Source organism: Eptatretus burgeri, chromosome 6 (assembly GCF_056783735.1).
Source record: "Eptatretus burgeri isolate ZD-2024b chromosome 6, Ebu_testis_v1, whole genome shotgun sequence".
NCBI lineage: Eukaryota > Metazoa > Chordata > Myxini > Myxiniformes > Myxinidae > Eptatretus > Eptatretus burgeri.
Window position 1 is genome coordinate 111,432,049 of NC_140966.1, and position 21,874 is coordinate 111,453,922.

Sequence of the window (21,874 nt, forward strand, 5' to 3'; positions counted from 1 at the left end):
ATACACTGCTGACATCAGCAGATCAGCCACTATTCCTGAGTTCTATTTTTAGCCCCAGCCAGATGAGTTAAGCTCTTGCTATTTACAAATGAGAAACAAAGAATTACAAATTACAATTTCAAAGTACTAGTACGTGCCCGTAAAAAAAAAAATATATTAATAAAAAAATAGAATAAATAAATATTCCAACCGTCAGCGACAAATAACAACCACACAGACCGTTTCTTCGCTCTCGCGTGCCCGTACGTGCGTGGTGCGGAAGTTCGCATATCACAGTTATGATGATTCGCAATTTAGGTTTTAATGGCCAATTATTCAATTAGCGCCAACGTATTTTGCCTTTTGACAATGTCATCGCAAGGAAAAACAAAAAGAGACGAGAAGAGAAGAGAGAAAAAAAAATTACTTCCTGGTTCGGAGCACACCAGCACTCTGATGTTACTGAAATTTATGCACCGTCTCATATGAAAACGATCATAACTTGCGGCATTGTGTTTATCTATAAATGCGCATAAGAAATCGAGAAATTATTAGAATACACGAAGTCATCATTATCCGGAAACCCGTACGTTGTAACCCGTAATGGGGAACGCAGCTGAGCTTCCCTTTACCCATCGGCCACGCCCACGTAACAGCGTGTCTTGTCATTGGTTTGGTACATAAATGGCCATAACTTGGGAAGCACTTGTCCTATTAATATCAAACCTTGAAAAGACACATCCTCAGGTCCCCAGCAATATACCTGGCAAGTTTCAATTAGATCGGACCAGTGGTTGTCGAGAAATAGCGGTCACAGACACACACACACACACACACACACACACACACACACACACACACACACACACACACACACAGACACAGACACAGACACAGACACAGACACACACACACACATTGCTGGAATTATAGATAGATTGTGTTCATGGTATCCTAATAGCAGATGATATGTATGTACATTGTATATACATGTACTACATGTAAAAGGACTGTTCATTAAATAGCACACACAATGCGCACAGCACTGGTAGAACATCATTTTTTTCAAATATTTTTTATAACATTGATAGAATCATTATACCACTTTGATATTTGACACTTTTGTAAACTTGAATATGCTCTTTCCAATGGTGAACAACTTGAAGTGGTATACCTTGTCATATTTTTGCAATCCTCACCTGAATTTTGGGGAAAAATGAAAATTTTCAATTTTTGAGGGATCATGACTATTCTATATGACTGATTAAGAAAAGTAAACATGTATTTGAATACTACTACCATACAGTTATTACCTGAAAAAATTTCAAGCTTCTGGGATGAGTCAATAAAAATATATGGGGTCTCTAAGTTGGGTCTTCATACAAAACCAACATTTTTTTTTCTGGATTTCAACTGATCAGGTCATAAAATTTAATAGAGGTATACTCCATTTTATGTTTGTTTCTTACAGAGCAGTTATAGAAGAATAATCTCTGAAAATTTCGAGGTTCTCGCATTAATATTTAAAAAGTCGTGGGAGTTTAAAAGTAGCCGTTCATTTTGTGATGTTCGCAACGACCATAACAATAGGGCCACAACCACATTTTCAACCCTCAATATTTCGGAGTTGACCGCATCTATGGACCTAAAATTTTACGCAGGTTCATTTTAATACCTGGGAACTATTTTATGAAAGTTTAAAGTAAATCTGAGGGGGTCAATTGGGAGGCCTCCGGTGATATGAGGTGGAATGACTCGTGCTATAACCATATAGTCATTACTGAGATAAAAACAAGCGAACGACATTCCGAAACTGAAGACCAAGAAGGAACCCAAAGAAGTAAATGCCAAAGTTGGAGTCGTCAGGAGGAACCTGCGTTGGACCTGTTTCATTATTTAATTAATACGACACCACAAAAGGCATAGTTGAGTGGCTGCTTTGAATTCCACAACTGCTTCGAATTTACTTGTCATAGTTCTAGTTGACTGTGTCCAAAACAAAACTTGTTTCTAACTTCACATTTACAGTTTGTCGTCGATTTACGGTATATACAGTTTTTTTTCAGCTCCATATATTCAAACGTTGGCCAAGAGTTGTGTTTTTCCTTCCAACTCTTTAACCACTTCTCCCAGCACTTCTTCGAGTGTTGTGCAGCTGAAGCTGCTTTTACAGATGATACATCGGCATCCTTCATCAGTATGTCAATATCACTCTCGAGCTGTTTTCTCTTTTTCTTCAGCACCTCAAGCTCTTTCTCAGCAAGCTTTCTTTTTTCAGACTGTCACCTTCTCCACCTATTTTTTTTTTTAAATCAAGATGGGCATGATACTGCTGTCTTCCCCACTGAGCTGAGTTTAACAGCTCCTTCGTTGTGATAACATTTTCCAAGCAGCAAACACTTGGAACATGTGATCTCCGATGACTTACTTGACAGTGAAGTTTTCTTGCTCAGTTGAGTCTGCACGTAATATTGCACAAACAAATAACTTTAGATATTACAAAGTGAAAGGAAGAGATGAGATGATGATGGAATACAGTGGATGGCACCCTGAGAATATCGTCCTACATTTTACATCATTCCCCAGAAATTGACATTCTTTCAGATTGTGATCATGACCTGATGATGGAAATTGACATTCCTTCAGATTATGATCATGACCTGATAATGGAAATTGACATTCTTTCAGACTGTGATCATGACCTGATAATGGAAATTGACATTCTTTCAGATTGTAATCATGATCTGATGATGTAAATCGACATTCTTTCAGACTGTGATCATGACCTGATGACGGAAATTGACATTCTTTCAGACTGTGATCATTACCTGATGATGTAAATTGGTATTCTTTCAGATTGTGATCACAACCCGATGATTGAAATTGACATTCTTTCAAATTGTGATCACAACCTCAGAACAGAAATTGACATTCGTTCAGACTTCGATCACAACCTGATGATTGAAATTCACATTCTTTCACATTGTGATCACAACCTGATGATGGAAATTGACATTCTTTCAGATTGTGATCACTACCCGATGATTGAAATTGACATTCTTTCAAATTGTGATCACAACCTCAGAACAGAAATTGACATTCGTTCAGACTTCGATCACAACCTGGTGATTGAAATTCACATTCTTTCACATTGTGATCACAACCTGATGGTGGAAATTGACATTCTTTCAGATTGTGATCACTACCTGATGAAGGAAATTGACATTCTTTTAAATTGTGATTGTGACCTGATTTTGGAAACTGACATTCTTTCAGATTGTGATCATGACCTGAGGACAGATATTGAGATTCTTTCAGATTGTGATCATGACCCGATGATTTAAATTGGCATTCCTTCAGACTGTGATCATGACCTGATGATTGAAATTGACATTCTTTCACATTGTGATCACAACCTGATGATTGAAATTGACATTCTTTCAGATTGTGATCATGAAAAGCATGACCTGATGATGGAAATTGACATTCTTTCACATTGTGATCAAAACCTGATGATTGAAATTGACATTCTTTCAGATTGTGATCATGACCTGAGGACAGAAATTTTCATTCTTTCAGATTGTGATCATGACCTAATGATGGAAATTGACATTCCTTCAGATTGTGATCATGACCTGAGGACAGAAATTGACATTCTTTCAGAAGATGATCACAACCTGATGATGTAAATTGACATTCCATCATCAGGTTGTGATCACAATCTGAAAGAAATTGAGATTCTTTCACATAGTGATCATGATCTGATGATGTAAATTGACATTCCATCATCAGGTTGTGATCACAATCTGAAAGAAATTGAGATTTTTTCACATAGTGATCATGACCTGATGATATAAATTGGCATTCCTTCAGACTGTCATCATGACCTGAGGACAGATATTGAGATTCTTTCAGATTGTGATCATGATTTGATGGAAATTGACATTCTTTCAGATTTTGATCATGATGTGATGATGGAAATTGACATTCTTTCACATTGTGATCACAACCTGATGACTGAAATTGACATATTTCATATTGTGATCACAACCTGATGATGTAAATTGGCATTCTTTCAGATTGTGATCATGACCTGATGATGGAAATTGACATTATTTCACATTGTGATCACAACCTGATGATGTAAATTGGCATTCTTTCACATTGTGATCATGACTTGATGATGTAAATTGACATTCTTTCAGATTGTGATCATGACCTGATGATGTAAATTGACATTCTTTCACATTGTGATCCAACCTGATGATGTTAATTGGCATTCTTTCAGATTGTGATCACAACCTGATGATGTAAATTGGCATTCTTTCAGATTGTGATTATGACCTGATGATGGAAATTGACATTCTTTCAGATTTTGATCACAACCTGATGATGGAAATTGACATTCTTTCAGATTTTGATCATGATGTGATGATGGAAATTGACATTCTTTCACATTGTGATCACAACCTGATGATGTAAATTGACATTCTTTCAGATTGTGATCATGACCTGATGATGTAAATTGACATTCTTTCAGATTGTGATCATGACCTGATGATGGAAATTGACATTATTTCAGATTGTGATCACAACCTGATGATGTAAATTGGCATTCTTTCACATTGTGATCATGACTTGATGATGTAAATTGACATTCTTTCAGATTGTGATCATGACTTGATGATGTAAATTGACATTCTTTCAGATTGTGATCACAACCTGATGATGTTAATTGACATTCTTTCAGATTGTGATTATGACCTGATGATGGAAATTGACATTCTTTCAGATTGTGATCACAACCTGATGATGGAAATTGACATTCTTTCACATTGTGATTATGACCTGATGATGGAAATTGACATTCTTTCAGATTGTGATCATGACCTGATGATGGAAATTGACATTCTTTCATATTGTGATCATAACCTGATGATGGAAATTGACATTCTTTCAGATTGTGATCATGACCTGATGATGGAAATTGACATTCTTTCATATTGTGATCACAACCTGATGATGGAAATTGGCATTCTTTCAGATTGTGATCACAACCTGATGATGGAAATTGACATTGTTTCACATTGTGATCACAACCTGATGACGGAAATTTGGATTCTTTCTGACTGTGATCATGACTTGATTACGGAAATTCACATCATATTCTGTTTGGCCTATTTTAAGAGTAGTTTTTCATGAACCTAATTTCAATATTTTTTTTAATGTTGATCTGATTATTCAATGGTCATCCTTTGACATTTGCTTCCTGGATATAATATGATTTGGTGTTGAAATTCGTTTTGGCTTGAAGGACTGTATGAACCCTTTTAAGTATCTATTTTACTCAGCCCACGAGAAGCACAAAGCTGGGTTTAGCAATCGGTTCCCTTTGTCTGTCTATCTGTCTGTTTACAAACATCAGTTTATGATCGAGGATCAGATTATTTTCAACTGAATGTTATAATAGCACAGTATTTTGAACTCTAATCAGAAAACGAACTTGTAGTTTAGCAGGACTTTGCTCTGAATTTGTTCTGATCACACACGTGCACAGAGGCGTGAGATAAGTTTTACCTCCGCCACCAAAGGTGGACAGAGGTGATGTTTCCACCCCTGTTTGTTTGTCTGTCTGTTTGTTTGTTTGTGAATAGGATATCTCAAAAAGTGTTGGACGGATTTGGACGAAATTTGGCAGAGAACTTGGGCATGTGACAAGGACGAAATGATTTGATTTTGGTGAAGATCCGAATGTTGATCTGGATCTAAGATTTTCTTAAAGTGATTCTTCACCATCGAGTGATCAGGCTAAAACGAGATGTAGCACGATACCTCTAAAAGTTATGAATGGATTCGGACGAAGCTTGGTGGATGAATTGGTTCGATGACAAGAACAAGCCAATTAATTTTTATTTCAGGTCTGAATCCAGATCCGGCCTATCAATGGGATACAAAAGGTAAACGAATCAGCTTGGCGGAGGTATGCACTCCACCGCATGGCCATTCTGGTTTTACTGTGTATGCCTTCCTGGCATTCAAACAAAATTGAGAATCCTACTATTAGTTTTCAATTGGTCACTGCCTTTGACAGCAATACACATTTTTATTACGGACCCTAGGCATCAAAAATCTACATTTATTGAACAAATAGTTTCAAATGAAGCACCTCACTGCCATTAGAACATTTAAATTGCATCAGATGTGGCAATAAATGTGTACTGTTGCTCTCAGCTTTCCGGATCGATGACAGAAGACGCCATTTGCATTTTTGCCACCTCCATCCGTACCCCGTTTAGGATTCCGTGCGGGCACTGGCAACTTGTTCGTAAAAGCAAATGAGAAACTTTCTGTGTTTAAGGACGTCATAAAGGACATAAACAACAGGCACGAAGAACTCATGTGACATGTTAAATAAGTTGGTGTAGAAGACGCTGCATTAACGGTGGTAAACTTCCCAATAATTTTTTTTTCAACAACCCTTCAAATCTTCATTTTCAATTGAATTGCATACTTCGACACTGGAGAACAAAAATTGCCTTTTTGGTACTTTCAAAATCCTTCCATTTAGCAGTACTCTGACCAAATATTAGGCATTTTACGTCATCATGACCAATCGGATTTACCGCTCGTAGACCCTGCACATTTCCTTGTTTCTCAAGACTGCACAGGGTAAGGTTTTCCATGAACTCTTCAGTTGTGTATGTATTCTAGATTTGTGTCGGAGCGAGGTGACCGAGGGCAGTAAACGTCCTGACACAGTGGGGCAACAGGTGCGTGCAATAAGCTAGGGAATGAAATGAAAATGGATGAAATGATCAGGACATTGAGCGAGGTATGCCAACCGCTTTGGGAATCTAGAAGAAGCCTCCATTTCGAGCATGAACCCTTTTGCTCTGACGAAGGGTTAATACCCGAAACTTCAGCTTCTCCTTGCTTCTCTGAACCGTTTAGCATTCCTTGATCAACGTTCCGTTGATTTCATCTACTAATATTGATTGGGTGAGAATGGAGGTTAACATGAGATGATGGCTCACCACCTGCTTGAAGCCCTGGAGGGATGAGAAGGATATAACAACGTTTGGAAGGTGGTTCCACAAACAGGATAAAATAGGAACTTCCTACCTTTCATGGTCTCCCTTCAAGTACTAACTTGGCTCAACTCCTCTTCGCTTCCGAGATTTGATAGGATAGCGGCCATTCATTGTCAATGAATGAAGAATGGTGTCGATGTTGATGCGAATATCTGGAGTTTAACATGTGCTTTGTCTCCAGTGAAACTTGTGCACTCCTTAACCTCACGGTGATGACACACTCAAAAGGGTTCACCTGTACTCTTACTTCACTGTTATTTTTCTCTTTAACCCCCATGTCGCTCAGCTTCCGCCCAGTGAAGAGTCGCCATGAAGAATTGAGGCAAGTCCTGGAGAGGTTTCGCAAGGGTGGTCAGCTGGAGACTGCATATCGGGCCTTGCTGTCAGGAGACTGGGCTCGCCATTATTTCATCACCAAGACAAAACACCAGGAGCACACGCTCAAGGAACACGTCAGTTTCGTGCATGTAATCAGAGATTTTGGGCTTTTAAAGATGGAAAATAGCGATATACGAGTTGATGTGCCATTGTGCACGTTTGACAGTGGCCAGGGAAGTAAGAGGGAAGCTTGTTGAGTTTGTATTCGGGAAGAGAATAGTCCTTTTGACGTGTGTGATGTGCATACAGATCCTTCGCTATCTGAGGACATTCTCAAGCGAAAGTGGGTTTGAGATCCTGCCCTGCAATCGCTATTCCTCTGAGAACAACGGTGCTAAGGTCGTCTCCACAAGGGAATGGTAGGTCAACCAACGACGTCTCCAAACGGTCGACTGCTCGTGATTTGTGGTGATGGAGGTTGTGATTGTTGAATTTGAGGGGTTCCATGAAGAATACATGTTTCGGCTTGGTTTAAAAGGACATGAAGACAACGGTGTACACCAATTTTCAGCTCCTGCTTCAATTCATCGAGTGCCATTGAATTGTGGAAGGAGATTCGAGTCCTGGTAAATGACAAGCATATATTTGATAAGGGATTGTAAAATAACACAGGAGGGCATTGCGGTATGTCTGGACATTGAAAGTATGTTCACGGTTCGAAAAGTCGATGTGGTTATCTGGAGGAACTTTAGCGAGAGTAAAATAGTTTGTGGGTAGCGATTGGGAGATGACTGTGATATGCAGTGTTGAAGCAATAGAGAGAAGAGTGTGATTGGGCAGATAGGTGGGTGATTCTACAGGTGAGAGAAAACGGGGACAAAGGATTGCACGTGAGCAGTAATTTGAGTGGTAGTTGGGGGGGGGGTTAAAGGTCAGCGAGTGTAAGATCAGGCAAGGAACGATTTACTAATAAATCCGAGAGGCCTCCCATCTGTCTGTGAGGAGACAGCAGAAGGCCCTGTGCCTTCACTTCTTGATAAGCAAAGCTAATTCTGTGCTTTAGCATAGTGGTCACTTGCAGAAAGTAGATGGTTAAACGAGGAAGTAGACAGGTAACCTTTCCTGTAGCCGGCACAAATGTGACCCTCAAATCGAGTTTGCAAGTCGTGAGATGACGTTTGATGATGTAGTGCAAACGAATCAATTCCCAGGATAACTTCCTGCATTTAATTTCAATGCAAGGGTCAAGGCTCATGGAAGAGCCGACTGATAAAGGGCAGCAGGTTCACAAAACAAGAAGGGTTTGGGGAAGATGTGCATACACAAGGAGGAGTAACAATGGCCTGGAGAGGAACGGAGTGGGGAAACTCGAACGAGTGAAGAGGATGTCATGGACGTGCATGGGTTGTGGTCATGATGGACGGCACATTTGAAAGACTGACGTGAGGCCAAAACAACGGACATCATGAGATGATTCCATAGTCAGGAGAATAAGGGGGCGAAAGAATGCAGATGAGCAACCTGTCTGGATCTTGGGAGGATGAGGAGGTGAGGGTTTCTAGAGGAACATGTGTAACCTCTTCGTCGGAGTGGCGACCCGTCCAGGATTGTGCCCAATAACCCACGAGACTGCTTTGGCAGCACCGACACTCTGTATAGAGTATGGTCCAAATGGATGGATGGGTGTGTGACCTGGGGTGACTTGTGGAGGACATGGGGGAGGGCGGGAGGAAAACCCGGAATTGACAGCTAGGCCAGATGTAAACTTGTATGATAACGTCATTTTATGGACTTGCTACACCTACAGGAGGAAGAATGACAAGATTGAGCTGCTTGTTGGCTGCATCGCGGAGCTGAGCGAGACGGAGGAACGAGCACTGTTGAGTCATGGTGAAAATGATTTCAGTGTGATGTACTCGACGCGGAAAAACTGTGCGCAGCTCTGGCTCGGCCCAGCTGCCTTCATTAACCACGGTAACCACACACCCTCCCCACCACCTTTACCTCCATGTCATCATTTTACATTGTTGGGGGGGTTTTGTGCAAGGGGAGAGAGTCGTCATACTCGTGTAGGTGGTGATTGCACCGAGGATGGTAGTCATGGTTACAGCTGTGGAGCTGGTGCTAGGTGTTGTGCTGGTGTGGATGTTAGTTGTCGTGGTTGTGGAAGGGTGATTGTGGTTGCCATGCAATGAACACATTTCCAGCGTGCAACCATTCTGTGCGTTGCCTGCCTTGGGTTCAATCTCATTGTTGGGTGCACAGGTAACTGTTTTACCTATGGCAGATTGGTGTCTCAGGTGCTAAAGGTAAATGTAAGGAAATATGGGGGTTTTGTAGAAAGGTAAGTAAGGGGTTATTTTTCATTTGGGGAGGTTGCGATCCTAAGGAGAGGTTGTAGATACAACACTTGGGTGGCAAGTGCAGTATCGGGTAGTAATAAAGTTTGGTTTTCAAGACGCAACAGGATGGACATTTTGTTTAAATCTGGAGAACGACTATGTGGATGGACAGATGGGGTTCTGATTTGTAGACAGACGTGGTAAGGTGTTCAAATTTGTAGACAGGATACGGTTGTACCGGAGGAAGTTTGTCATAACAAAATGGAAATGCTTCCTCGGACGGCAGGTGTTGGTTCTACTACGGTGGGGAAGTACAGTGGTTAATCCTACTGCGAGCATAAACATCCACATTGCTGTTGCACCACATAGACATTTGCAACTCCCTATATACCAGGCGGCTTGGGCGACACACGTACATAGGAGATGTTTGCAAAAGGATTGCGACCACAACCTAAATGCTTCACAAAGAGGTGTCAGCACAGAGATACAAGGACAGACATACATAGGGGCAACAGCTCGAAACGACTATGGGCCACACATGCGAAACGCGTGGAAGAACATTTGTGAGAGATGTCGAGTTGTGATGACATGCTGCAAGAAAACACAATGTTGCCACCCCACATTCAAATGCTCTGGGTGCGGGAAATGGCTGGTCAGCCAACAAATCCTTTGGCGGCACATCGAAACATGTCGGAGATTGGTGAAGGATGAGGAATCCGAACCCGAGCTCGACATTTGCAGTCCCTTCTTGGATCCCGAAATGCTCCAAGCACAGCTCGATGTGACCCATATCATTCTGATACAGGCTCCACCCAAGCCCCGCGAGGTTCGATGCCTGGTGTGTGTGGGGTGGTGTACGCAAGCACGGTGAGCCTTTAAAACCACCAACAAAGGAACACGTGTCACGCCATGGAACCAACCTTGCCCACGGGATCTCCAATCGCCGCAAGTTCAGAAGGGCTCAAAGAGCAAGCAGGAATGACAGGAACAGCAATCGTGAGCTTGGGGGGCAGCGAAGACCAAGCCAGGAAATGGAACAGGCTTGCTATTGCATCGAAGAACTTTCTGGAGGACACAGCACAAACAACAGGACAAACAGGACTTTGCAAACTCTTTCCTCTATCGTGGGACATTGCAAGTATTGCCGCGCCCAGCCTGGGAACAACGAAAGGTCTTGGACTTGCCTGCTGGGTACTACGAATGTAGCAGCTATGCAGAGACCAATTTCCGTGGAAATAAGTGGACAATACTGTTCCGCCAACCGCAAAGAATGAAGGTGTGCACTGGCACTTGGATTCTTCCTCGAGCGAACCGTCGAAGGCATCAGTGGAGTACGACAACCACTGTGGGTTGTGTTGGGAAAGACACGGACTAGGCCACACAACCATGAAGGCCATATGGTCTCTGTTGCTGCTGCCCAGAAAGAGATGCCGAGAAAAGACAGGCTAATCTGTGCATTGGAACACCAACACACATGCAGTGCCACCCCAGTGGTCATACCGGTGGATGCCCCCCACGACGCAAAAGATGCATGCAACGCAAGCAGCACTGTTGCAACAACACACCAAAGAACTCGAAAGTGTGACATGAAGATTGTGATACTGGCAGGAAGCGTGTCGCAACAGGGACGAAGAATGTGACTGCTTGCACAAGGAGAACACCGACCTACGAAAGCGCCTTGTCGTAGAGCCCTTCATATGACAAAAGCCAACTACAACGATGACCAGCGTTTGGAGAAAGGCTATACAATGGACCACCTCCGAGTTTGGTTTCTGTTGTTGCCCAATCTTTCGCATGGACATTCCATGTAGAATGTTGATCAAACTGTCCAAGGTACTCCAGGGAATTGAGAAGGACGAGGACACGGGTTGAAGAACACTCGGGTCAGGGCAGCAATTTATTTACTTTTTGGGAAGTTGAAGTTGTTTTCTCGAAAGAGTCGTGAAAGTCAGGGTTGTGATTAATTTTAAAATAATTTCATAATTAACAGGACCTCCATTAACAAGAACATTCAGATAAAGATTCCTTGAGCGAGGGCACCATGAGTGTGTGATGAGCTGTGTTTGTGTTCACTCATGTTTGTCCTTCCCCTTTCAACATTATTCTTTTGTTCCCTGTTTATGCAGCTCATCTGCACACCCTCACTCTCCTACTCCCCTCTTTCTGAACAAAACAAAACTCACAGCTCTCAGCATATGAGTGTGCTTCACTGCCACTCATTAACCCTCTGAATTACCACACTCTGATACTCCTCGTTTTGCTTTCCATGTAGTCTTGTGTTGGCCTTTAGTGTCCTGGATTTGTCTTACTTTGTCCTTTATGTCCTAGATTTGTCTTGTGTTATCCTCTAGTGTTCTGGATTTGTCTTGTGTTGTCCTCTCACATCCTGGATTTGTCTTTGCTTGCCCGCTATTGTCCTGGATTTGTCTTGTGTTGTCCTCTCGCGTACTGGATTTGTCTTGGGTTGTCCTCTATTGTCCTGGATTTGTCTTGTGTTGTCCTCTCGTGTCCTGGATTTGTCTTGTGTTGTCCTCTCGTGTCCTGGATTTGTCTTGTGTTGTCCTCTCGTGTCCTGGATTTGTCTTGTGTTGTCCTCTCGTGTCCTGGATTTGTCTTGTGCTGTCCTCTCGTGTCCTGGATTTGTCTTGTGTTGTCCACGCATGTCGTGCATTTGTGGCACACCATTATGTGGCTTTGTCCTTCATCGGCATGTCCTTGTCACATCCACGGCCCCTTGTGATCCACTCCATTGATTCGGCAACACAGCCACATGACCCCTTAGTGGTCCGTCTGTTTATTTGTACGCAGGCATGGCCCAGGGCAATTGTTTCTTCTAAGGAAGAACTTTGTCCCCACAGTGTGGAGTTTTTAATTGTCTTTCAAGCTGCTGGGACAAGTAGAATGTTTTTAGTTTACTTTCGACTCGACAAACCTGAGTTATGAAGATTATTCTGAGCTTCCAGTGTGAGATGAATGAAGTAATGAATTAATTTTATTCGTCGGTTCATTTTCTTTTTCCTTCTCTCCTCTTCCTTTATCACTCCCGTCTCACCCTCAGATTGTCGGCCAAACTGCAAGGTGAGTCCGGACTACCTTCACCTCCGCACTACGGCTGTCTCCATCACAGCAGAGCCACCTGTCCGTGTGTTCATTGCCAAAGCTTGTACCTTCAGTGTCATGGCCGGACTTGATGTCTAGTTTATTCCTCCGTTAATGTCACGTTGCCACATGAGTGTATCACCGGGCGAGTACAAATGGAGTGTAACACTGAGGATGATGGCGTGGGAAGGAATGATGTCGTTCGTAATTGGTTTAAATGAATGACGTTCATTCGTAATGTGATGAACGTGTGGATGCGAGGTCAATTCCAGATGTACGGTATTTGCTAATCTACATATTGTCTGTGTGACAGTTCGTTTCCACTGGAAGGGACACGGCCTGCGTGAAAGTCCTCCGGGATATTGAGTGTGGAGAGGAGATCTCCTGCCATTATGGTGATGGGTTCTTCGGAGAGAACAACGAGCTGTGCGAATGTTACACGTGTGAGAGGTGCGCACCACTTTATTTCACCTCCTTTGCACGGAGCTATCCTCTCACCGCTGCCCCTCCATCTCCTGATCGGTGTCCTCCACGATTGGTTGCTGTGTTTCCGTATGCGCTGCAGGAGGGGAGAAGGTGCTTTTAAGTCGAGGGCGAAGGCCGCACAGGATGAAACCATTCTCAGCAGCAAGTATGGCTTTCGTGAGACCGACCGGCGGATCAACCGCATGAAGAAGCAGGGTGGGGGGCGTACAGAGGGCTCACGGGATGGAGGTTCGAACAAGCACTCGCAGGGCCTACACCACCGTGGTGGGTACTTGTACTCCTTCACCATCTTCCGATTATTCATTGCTTCCTTATTTTTGCCTTCATGTTAGTCCTTGTTGCTGGAGGTTTTCAAAAGCAACTTGATGCCCACCACTCACCCTGCCTCCAGGTAATGTATGTATTACATAGACAAGAGAGGGTTGGTAGTTTATCAAATTGCACCCATGATACATAGATGGATCCTTACCCACATCATTAAAAATGATGGTATTGTAAAAAAAAGGCTTTTAAAGGTGATGTAGGCCGACGAACACTGTGCGTAGGAGTGCAGCAGATGACCCTGCATTTAGCAGTGGACGGTTATGTGATTCCTCACCAGTTTATAACAGGCCGAGATGTGACTTTTTGTTTGCTGAGCAGGCTCTCAGTTGGATTACCGGTGGAAGTTTTAACATTTAAGACAAACTCACCAGAGCGTCAGCACGAACGGTGACCCAACATGTATTTGCAAACCAACCAACTTACCGGTTTCAAAGTTTTTGAGCCATCGTCAGGAGCAGCGTAGATCTGTGAACCCAACCAGGAACATAAATATCGTGGAATTCCTCACCAGTTTAAAACGGACTCGCATCTGCTTTTTTTATTCGTAATATAATGAGGTGTTAATACTTATGTTCGCAGTTGTGTGGCATTGAGTCAGAGACACACACACACACACACACTTTTACTGTGAGTGAACTCACACAAGTAATTTTCAAAAAAAATTCAAAAAATTTCAACAACTCAACAAAAAAAGCCTCAACCTCCCCCTCCCAAGCCTAATGCATCGATCCCCACACTCAAACCTTCAAACCCGGCTATACGGGTGTATAGCCCTCCTTCCAAAGTTGTCCCATCTTTACACTCAACCTCCTCTTGCTTATAAAAGCACATGGACATTCCCACGTCAAAATAGTGGAATATGTAACACTTTCGACTCCCCAATCATGTTATCACCGACTTCACAGAAATCGTCACCATTTTAAGAGAAAATATTCGGAAGGAATAGCAAACATTCATAACCTCCGCTGTAAAAGCGCTGCCAGACAGAATGGGATGGAAAGCGTTCCGAAATTAGCGGCCGTCATCGAGAAATTGGGGGTGGAGTCAGGTGTCCAACCAATCGGTGGAACTCGCACGCATGGACGCATGCACTGCTCCTTTTATGGGAGAGATCAAAATAGTTGCATGCCATCCCAACATGAAATGTTGGTAGAGTTGTAAAGAGTCCTCCCGTCCTCTCCCCCTCTCCCCCTCCGTCCCCGTCCTCTCCCCCTCCCTCCCCGTCCTCTCCCCCTCCCTCCCCGTCCTCTCCCCCTCCCTCCCCGTCCTCTCCCCCTCCCTCCCCGTCCTCTCCCCCTCCCTCCCCGTCCTCTCCCCTCCCTCCCCGTCCTCTCCCCCTCCCTCCCCGTCCTCTCCCCCTCCCTCCCGTCCTCTCCCCCTTCCTCCCCCCTTCCTCCCCGTCCTCTCCCCCTTCCTCCCCCTTCCTCCCCCCCTTCCTCCCCGTCCTCTCCCCTTCCTCCCCGTCCTCCCCCCGTCCTCTCCCCCTTCCTCCCCCTTCCTCCCCGTCCTCTCCCCCTTCCTCCCCGTCCTCTCCCCTTCCCTCCCCGTCCTCTCCCCCTCCCTCCCCGTCCTCTCCCCTCCTCCCCGTCCTCTCCCCCTCCTCCCCGTCCTCTCCCCCCTCCCTCCCCGTCCTCTCCCCCTCCCTCCCCGTCCTCTCCCCCTTCCTCCCCCCTTCCTCCCCGTCCTCTCCCCTTCCTCCCCCCTTCCTCCCCCCTTCCTCCCCGTCCTCTCCCCTTCCTCCCCCCTTCCTCCCCGTCCTCCCCCCGTCCTCTCCCCCTTCCTCCCCCCTTCCTCCCCGTCCTCTCCCCTTCCTCCCCCTTCCTCCCCCCCCTTCCTCTCCCCCTTCCTCCCCGTCCTCTCCCCTTCCTCCCCGTCCTCTCCCCCTTCCTCCCCGTCCTCTCCCCCTTCCTCCCCGTCCTCTCCCCCTTCCTCCCCGTCCTCTCCCCCTTCCTCCCCGTCCTCTCCCCCTTCCTCCCCGTCCTCTCCCCTTCCTCCCCCCCTTCCTCCCCGTCCTCTCCCCTTCCTCCCCGTCTCTCTCCCTCCCTCCCTCTCTCTCCTCTCCCTCCCTCTCTTTCTCCCCCTCCCTCTCTCCTCTCTCCTCTCCTCCCCCCTCTCTCTCCTCCCTCCCTCTCCTCCCCCCTCCCTCTCCTTTCTCCCTCCCTCTCTCTCCTCCCCCCTTCCTCTCCCTCCCCTCCCTCTCTCCTCTCCCCCTCCCTCCCTCCCCCCTTCCTCCCCGTCCTCTCCCCCTTCCTCCCCCTTCCTCCCCCCCTTCCTCTCCCCTTCCTCCCCGTCCTCTCCCCCTTCCTCCCCGTCCTCTCCCCCTTCCTCCCCGTCCTCTCCCCCTTCCTCCCCGTCCTCTCCCCCTTCCTCCCGTCCTCTCCCCCTTCCTCCCCGTCCTCTCCCCCTTCCTCCCCCCTTCCTCCCCGTCCTCTCCCCTTCCTCCCCGCCCTCTCCCTCTCCTCTCCCCCTTCCTCCCTCTCTCTCTCTCCCCCTCCCTCTCTCTTTCTCCCCCCCTCCCTCTCTCTCTTTCTCTTTCTCCCCCCCTCCCTCTCTCTCTTTCTCTCTTCTCCCCCTCCCTCTCTCTCTCTCTCTCTTTCTCCCCCTCCCTCTCTCTCTCTTTCTCTTTCTCCCCCTCCCTCTCTCTCTTTCTCTTTCTCCCCCCTCCCTCTCTCTCTTTCTCTTTCTCCCCCCTCCCTCTCTCTCTTTCTCTTTCTCCCCCCTCCCTCTCTCTCTTTCTCTTTCTCCCCCTCCCTCTCTCTCTTTCTCTTTCTCCCCCCTCCCTCTCTCTCTTTCTCTTTCTCCCCCCTCCCTCTCTCTCTTTCTCTTTCTCCCCCCTCCCTCTCTCTCTTTCTCTTTCTCCCCTCCCTCTCTCTCTTTCTCTTTCTCCCCCTCCCTCTCTCTCTTTCTCTTTCTCCCCCTCCCTCTCTCTCTCTCTCTCCCCTCCCTCTCTCTCTTTCTCCCCCTCCCTCTCTCTCTCTCTCTCTCTCCCTCCCTCTCTCTCTCTTTCTCCCCCCTCCCTCTCTCTCTTTCTCTTTCTCCCCCTCCGTCTCTCTCCCTCTCTTTCTCTTTCTCCCCCTCCGTCTCTCTCTCTTTCTCTTTCTCCCCCTCCGTCTCTCTCTTTCTCTTTCTCCCCCTCCCTCTCTCTCTTTCTCTTTCTCCCCCTCCCTCTCTCTCTTTCTCTTTCTCCCCCTCCCTCTCTCTCTTTCTCCCCTCTCTCTCTCTCTCTCCCCCTCCCTCTCTCTCTTTCTCTTTCTCCCCCTCCCTCTCTCTCTTTCTCTTTCTCCCCCTCCCTCTCTCTCTCTCTCTCTCTCTCTCTCTCCCCCCTCCCTCTCTCTCTCTCTCTTTCTCCCCCCTCCCTCTCTCTCCCTCTCTCTCTCTCTCTCTCCCCCCTCCTCTCTCTCTCCCCCTCCCTCTCTCTCCTCCCTCCTCTCTCCCCCTCCTCTCTCCCTCCCTCCCTCTCTCTCTCCCCCTCCCTCCCTCTCTCCTCCCTCCCCTCTCTCTCCTCCCTCCCTCTCTCCCCCTCCCTCTCTCTCCCCTCCCTCCCTCTCCCTCTCTCCCTCTCTCTCTCTCTCTCTCCCCCTCCCTCCCCTCTCTCTCCCACCTCCCCTCTCTCCTCTCTCTCTCCCCCTCCCGCTCTCTCTCCCACCTCCCCTCTCTCCCCTCTCTCTCCCCCTCCCGCTCTCTCTCCCACCTCCCCTCTCTCCCCCCTCCGGTCTCTCCCTCCCTCCAGTCTCTCCCTCCCTCCTCCCCCTCCCTCTTTTTCTCCTCGCCTCCGAGTACCCCCATCAGAGAAGCGATGGGTGATATTTGCCAGTTACAAATATGATCCTCACAAACCTAGCAATACCTATGCAAAGGATACGATAAACTATTTTAAATATCTAACATTCGGAGGCTGCTTGTGAATAAAACAAGAATAAGATGCGAGTGAAAAGGTAGTCGGGCACATGAAAGACATGTCTTACATGTTACAGGTTTGTAATGTGGTTAATTAATCATGTTACAGGTTTGTAATGTGGTTAATCATGTTACAGGTTTGACGTATTGTCCCACATGTAACATTTTTAAAATTACTTGTGAATTAACCATCTATATTTTAAGCTCGAAATACAGGATATTTGACCCCAATACATGATGGATTAGAACTTCTGCAAGTGGCATTAAAACATTATCGGAGCTTTGAGTGAAATCCTAAAAAAATTCATATAAAATTGTTACATATGGGACATGGCATATTAAGAACAGGCCTAATTTGCATAACTAATGAAATGAACAATCTTTTTTCTTGTGTATTAAAAGAGCATGGTGGAGTATTCATGTCCATGTAAAAAAAATTGTTGTAAAGTTTGGTTTAATTTACATCACTATTTCAAATTGTCCCATATGTAACACATCATTTGCATATATGTAAACTAGTTTCGTGATTTCACACCGACAACCGATGACTGTCATTTTCTTTCAAATGTTAATAAAGTTTCACATTCAGACATGAAAATCTCATTGAAATTAGAGCTGTGGCATGAATATGAAATGCTGCCCTTGGACTTGCCCGTGATCATGAAGCTCATCCGGATCAGAAAACGCTCGCCCAGCGAAGCGTTTGTCCACATGATGTTATAGATTGCGACCATCTTGGTTCTGGTGATGCCAATGTCCAGGCAATTGAACCAAACTCTTCCACGGTGGCCTTCGTGTTGGGTTCTCTGTGCCCGAATCTTCTATGCAAATCGTTTTGAACACTATGCTATATATTCTACTCCCAGGGCACTGCCCTGGGGGGGAGTGGAAGGTGGGATATCCAGCACTGCCCGGCTGGGTGAGCTTTTCCCTGTTGGAGTTTCGGGACGTGTTTGACATTGGAAAGCAATGGAGTTATTGGCCTCATGGTGGTTACCTTTTACCTGCGGGCCAGCAACCACACTGCCTGACCCCCACATCCCAATATACACTTAATAGTGACCTTTTGTGGCCTCAAAATGGATGTTAGGGCTAGCTTGTTTTTGAAGTCCCCAGTGTATCGTTTGAACCATTAGGATGATGACATGATTTTCATGATAATCATCGGTTGTGGAGCTGACGATAGAGAATGAAAATTCCAAATCATTGTGTTCTGATTTTTTTTAAATTATACGGCATTAATTTTGTACTTATGCTGCTCCTTTGTCCTTCCTTTTTGTTCTCCCATTTCACCAGCAGGTCAGGACGGACCAGCCGGGCGACTTCGTAGGAACCGTGGCCGGGACAACACCTTGTGGTCCCGTGCGCTTCCTGGCTCGGGTAGCTACAGCTGCAGCCTCAGAAAGAAAAGGACGACTGATCCGGGCCCTGGTTCACATACGTGGCCTGCATATCGCAATGGAATGACACTACGAGGAAAGTCGGGATGGCATGGTGGGGTTGGTGGACCACAGAGTGCTGGGTCATCAACCACTAATGGACAAAGTGCCTTGCGGGCAGGCCGAAGTGCCGGTTCTTGGAAAACATCTCGGCCTACTGCAATGGCTGGACGGTTGTGCGAGCGCACAACAAGGTCGACGGCGGGTAGGCTGGCGGCGGGCGCAATGATGAATGGCGGCGAACGCCGGGATTCCCCGGTAACTCGTGCCTCCCGACGTCCAGCGCATGGCACTCGTCGAAAGGTGCGAGGCCGTCTGCAACAGCAGAAAACGCAGCATAGACGCCGTCACCAACAACAACAGCAGCAAAAACAACAGCAGCAAACGCAACAGCAAGTGTACAAGTCAGAACAACAGCCACAGAGGGTAACTCGTCTGTCGGCGGCAGGCCCTGAAGCTCCCGAGCCAGTGCCGATCCTTGCCAGCACACCAGTGTGGGTGCAGCCTGGTCCTGAACCAAGTGCCCCCGAAAGCTCCGACGCCTGGGGACCCGATAGTTTCCTTGTGGCGGCCAGGCCTTCACAACATGCACCGTCATCCGCAGAGGGCAGTGGAGTGAGCATACGGCAGAGAGCAACGGCACGGAAACACAAAAAGAAACGTTCTTCCGATCCTATCGGACGTCCCATAGCCACTTCTCCATCGGCACACTATGACGCGCAGCTCGTCCTGCAGGATAGTTCTGGTATACCCAAGCTGACATTGAGGCGGAGACGCACGCTCGAATCCCACGAGCCCCGACATGAGAGCTCAGGTGTGAGCAGCAGTGGTGAATGGGCCAACTGGAACTGTGGGAACACGGCGAGAGGAGACGGGCGGCCCCGAGGGTTTGGTTCCGGTGGAAGAGATCGAGGAAAACATGGAAGAGACTGTCGAGAGGATCATTCTGGAACTATAGCAACATCCGTCGCCCCTTGGCTCCCGGGAGGTGACCGCGGGAGTCCGTGTGGAGATCGAGACCCTACCAGATCTCGATGCAGAACCACCGCTGGCTCGGAATGTGCGAGCGGTGCCGCCTCTACGAGCGACGACGACGCCAGCAGCAGCAGCAGCAGCAGTAGTAGCAGCAGCAGTTGCTGCAGTAGCAGCACCAGTGGGGACGAGGTGGAAACGTTCACCGAAGACAAAGGACGCCTTTTCTTCCCAAAACGACTGAGACTCATTGTGGGCAACGATGCCATTGACATCGACCTGTCTTCACGGCAGAGTGAGGGCAGCCTCAGCAGGCGGTGCCTTCCCGTCTCCCCACGCCCAAAGGACACCTTTGTATAGCGAACGGCTTTGTCCGATTCCCATCGTTTTCCTTTCGTCTGCCACGCCTGACGTTGACCCACCTGGGCCGCTCTCTCGGGACCCTTATCCTTTGTACTTTTGACCCCTTTCGTGTCGGTGTCTTAAAGGATCACTGCATTTGATGTGTGTAAAAAGGAAACCTATTTTATTTCCATTTATTTGAATCCGTTCGTGTAACGTCCAAGAAAAAGCACCAGTAGGTCTGCGATCCTGTCCCCCAGCTCGAAGCACTACTCCATTTGGTATACTCCCTCATGTTATTTTTGCTGTTTCGCTGACCCCATTCCGACCGACCTTCGACATTTTATTTCCTTGACCTTGAAATTTATTTATGCCGTTTGCTCCTGGCAATTTGTACAATTTGTAAAGATGTTTATATTTGTCCCTGTGCAACAATGGTGCTTTGGGGGCAATCCAATTCGTAGCGAGACAGACCTCTATAATCAACACTTGAAAAGATGTGCTTGTAGCGCTGGCCCAGCATTAAGGGCATACACTCAGCCTTCGAATCTCGTGGGGTTTACCGCCCTTCGGGGGTCTGCCGTCTCCTCGGCGTCAACGCCAAAGTGGCGCACCTGCTTTTTCTACTTGCTTTCATGACGAGGTGGCCAGGCTGCCGTGGACAGAAGCGAATGGGGGGTGCGGGGGGAGGTCGGATGGATTTTAAATGTACAACATGCTGGGATTGACCCTCCCGTGTCTCTGGATTGGTTTTTTTTTTGTTGTTGTTTCTTTGCCTCCCTTTCAGGTTGATGGTGATGACATAAGACTATACGTTGCCTGGTCGTCACGACATGACGGCGTCATCTCCACGGTGACGTGATGCTCCAGCCACAGTTGCTGCTTGTCCTGAATCAGGATGACCACTTGTGAATGCATGTGTGCATGGAACTTTCCAATTCCTACCGTCCTCAGGCTAAACCCCTTGTACGGCTGTCCACCTACTCTTTACGTTTCTCACCTGGACATTGTTTACTACATTCCTGTAATTTATATGACAAATGCATTTTTTTTTTTTTTAAACAATCCACACGCACTGTCAAAAGACCATTAAGGAACTTGTACAGAAATAGCCTGCAAGACAATAAGGAACATCTTCCTATTATTAGGTACACAAATATGTCAGACTTTTCAACTCCTCTCCCCTCCGCATCCCCCATCTTCGTTATCGCCGTGCCCGCTTCACCTGCAAAATATGCAATGAGGACTTGGCCAAAGCCGTTCCTTGCTTTACTTTGGTGTGTCTGTGGGCATTAGGCGATGTATAAATGAAGTTCCGCAACAATAACGAGCTTTGTCTCTTTTGCACTACAATCCCATATACAGTCAGGTGTGCTCATATTAAGATCCTGGGACTCTCAACAACGAGTGCGTGGTTAAATAAGAATATAACAAGAATATCCAGAAAGCGAGCTCATCCATAAAAGAGGAACGGCAAACCGGCAGCGATGCAAAATTCACTTCAACTACACGTTATCCCGATGCTCCCGGGGAAGGATGCTTCGTGCAGTAAACCATCCGAAGGGTACATCAAGCATATTGTCCC

At 46.5% G+C, this 21,874-nt stretch overlaps 1 protein-coding gene across 12 annotated transcripts in view; it reads left to right on the plus strand.

Annotated features, from left to right (window-relative positions):
• Positions 1-21,027, plus strand: part of LOC147025621 (uncharacterized) — a 62,271-nt gene extending 41,244 nt beyond the window's left edge. For 11 of the 12 annotated variants that reach the window (XM_085886777.1, XM_085886779.1, XM_085886776.1 and 8 more), the window contains 7 exons: positions 7,357-7,522; positions 7,698-7,807; positions 9,196-9,362; positions 12,789-12,808; positions 13,143-13,279; positions 13,395-13,579; positions 18,833-21,027. In XM_085886777.1, the coding sequence (XP_085742903.1) occupies positions 7,357-7,522; positions 7,698-7,807; positions 9,196-9,362; positions 12,789-12,808; positions 13,143-13,279; positions 13,395-13,579; positions 18,833-20,307 (2,260 nt within the window). In that variant the 3' untranslated portion in view covers positions 20,308-21,027. The remainder of the gene's footprint in view (positions 1-7,356; positions 7,523-7,697; positions 7,808-9,195; positions 9,363-12,788; positions 12,809-13,142; positions 13,280-13,394; positions 13,580-18,832) is intronic. The other variant, XM_085886787.1, reaches the window with a different exon arrangement.
• The last annotated feature ends 847 nt before the right edge of the window (positions 21,028-21,874 follow it).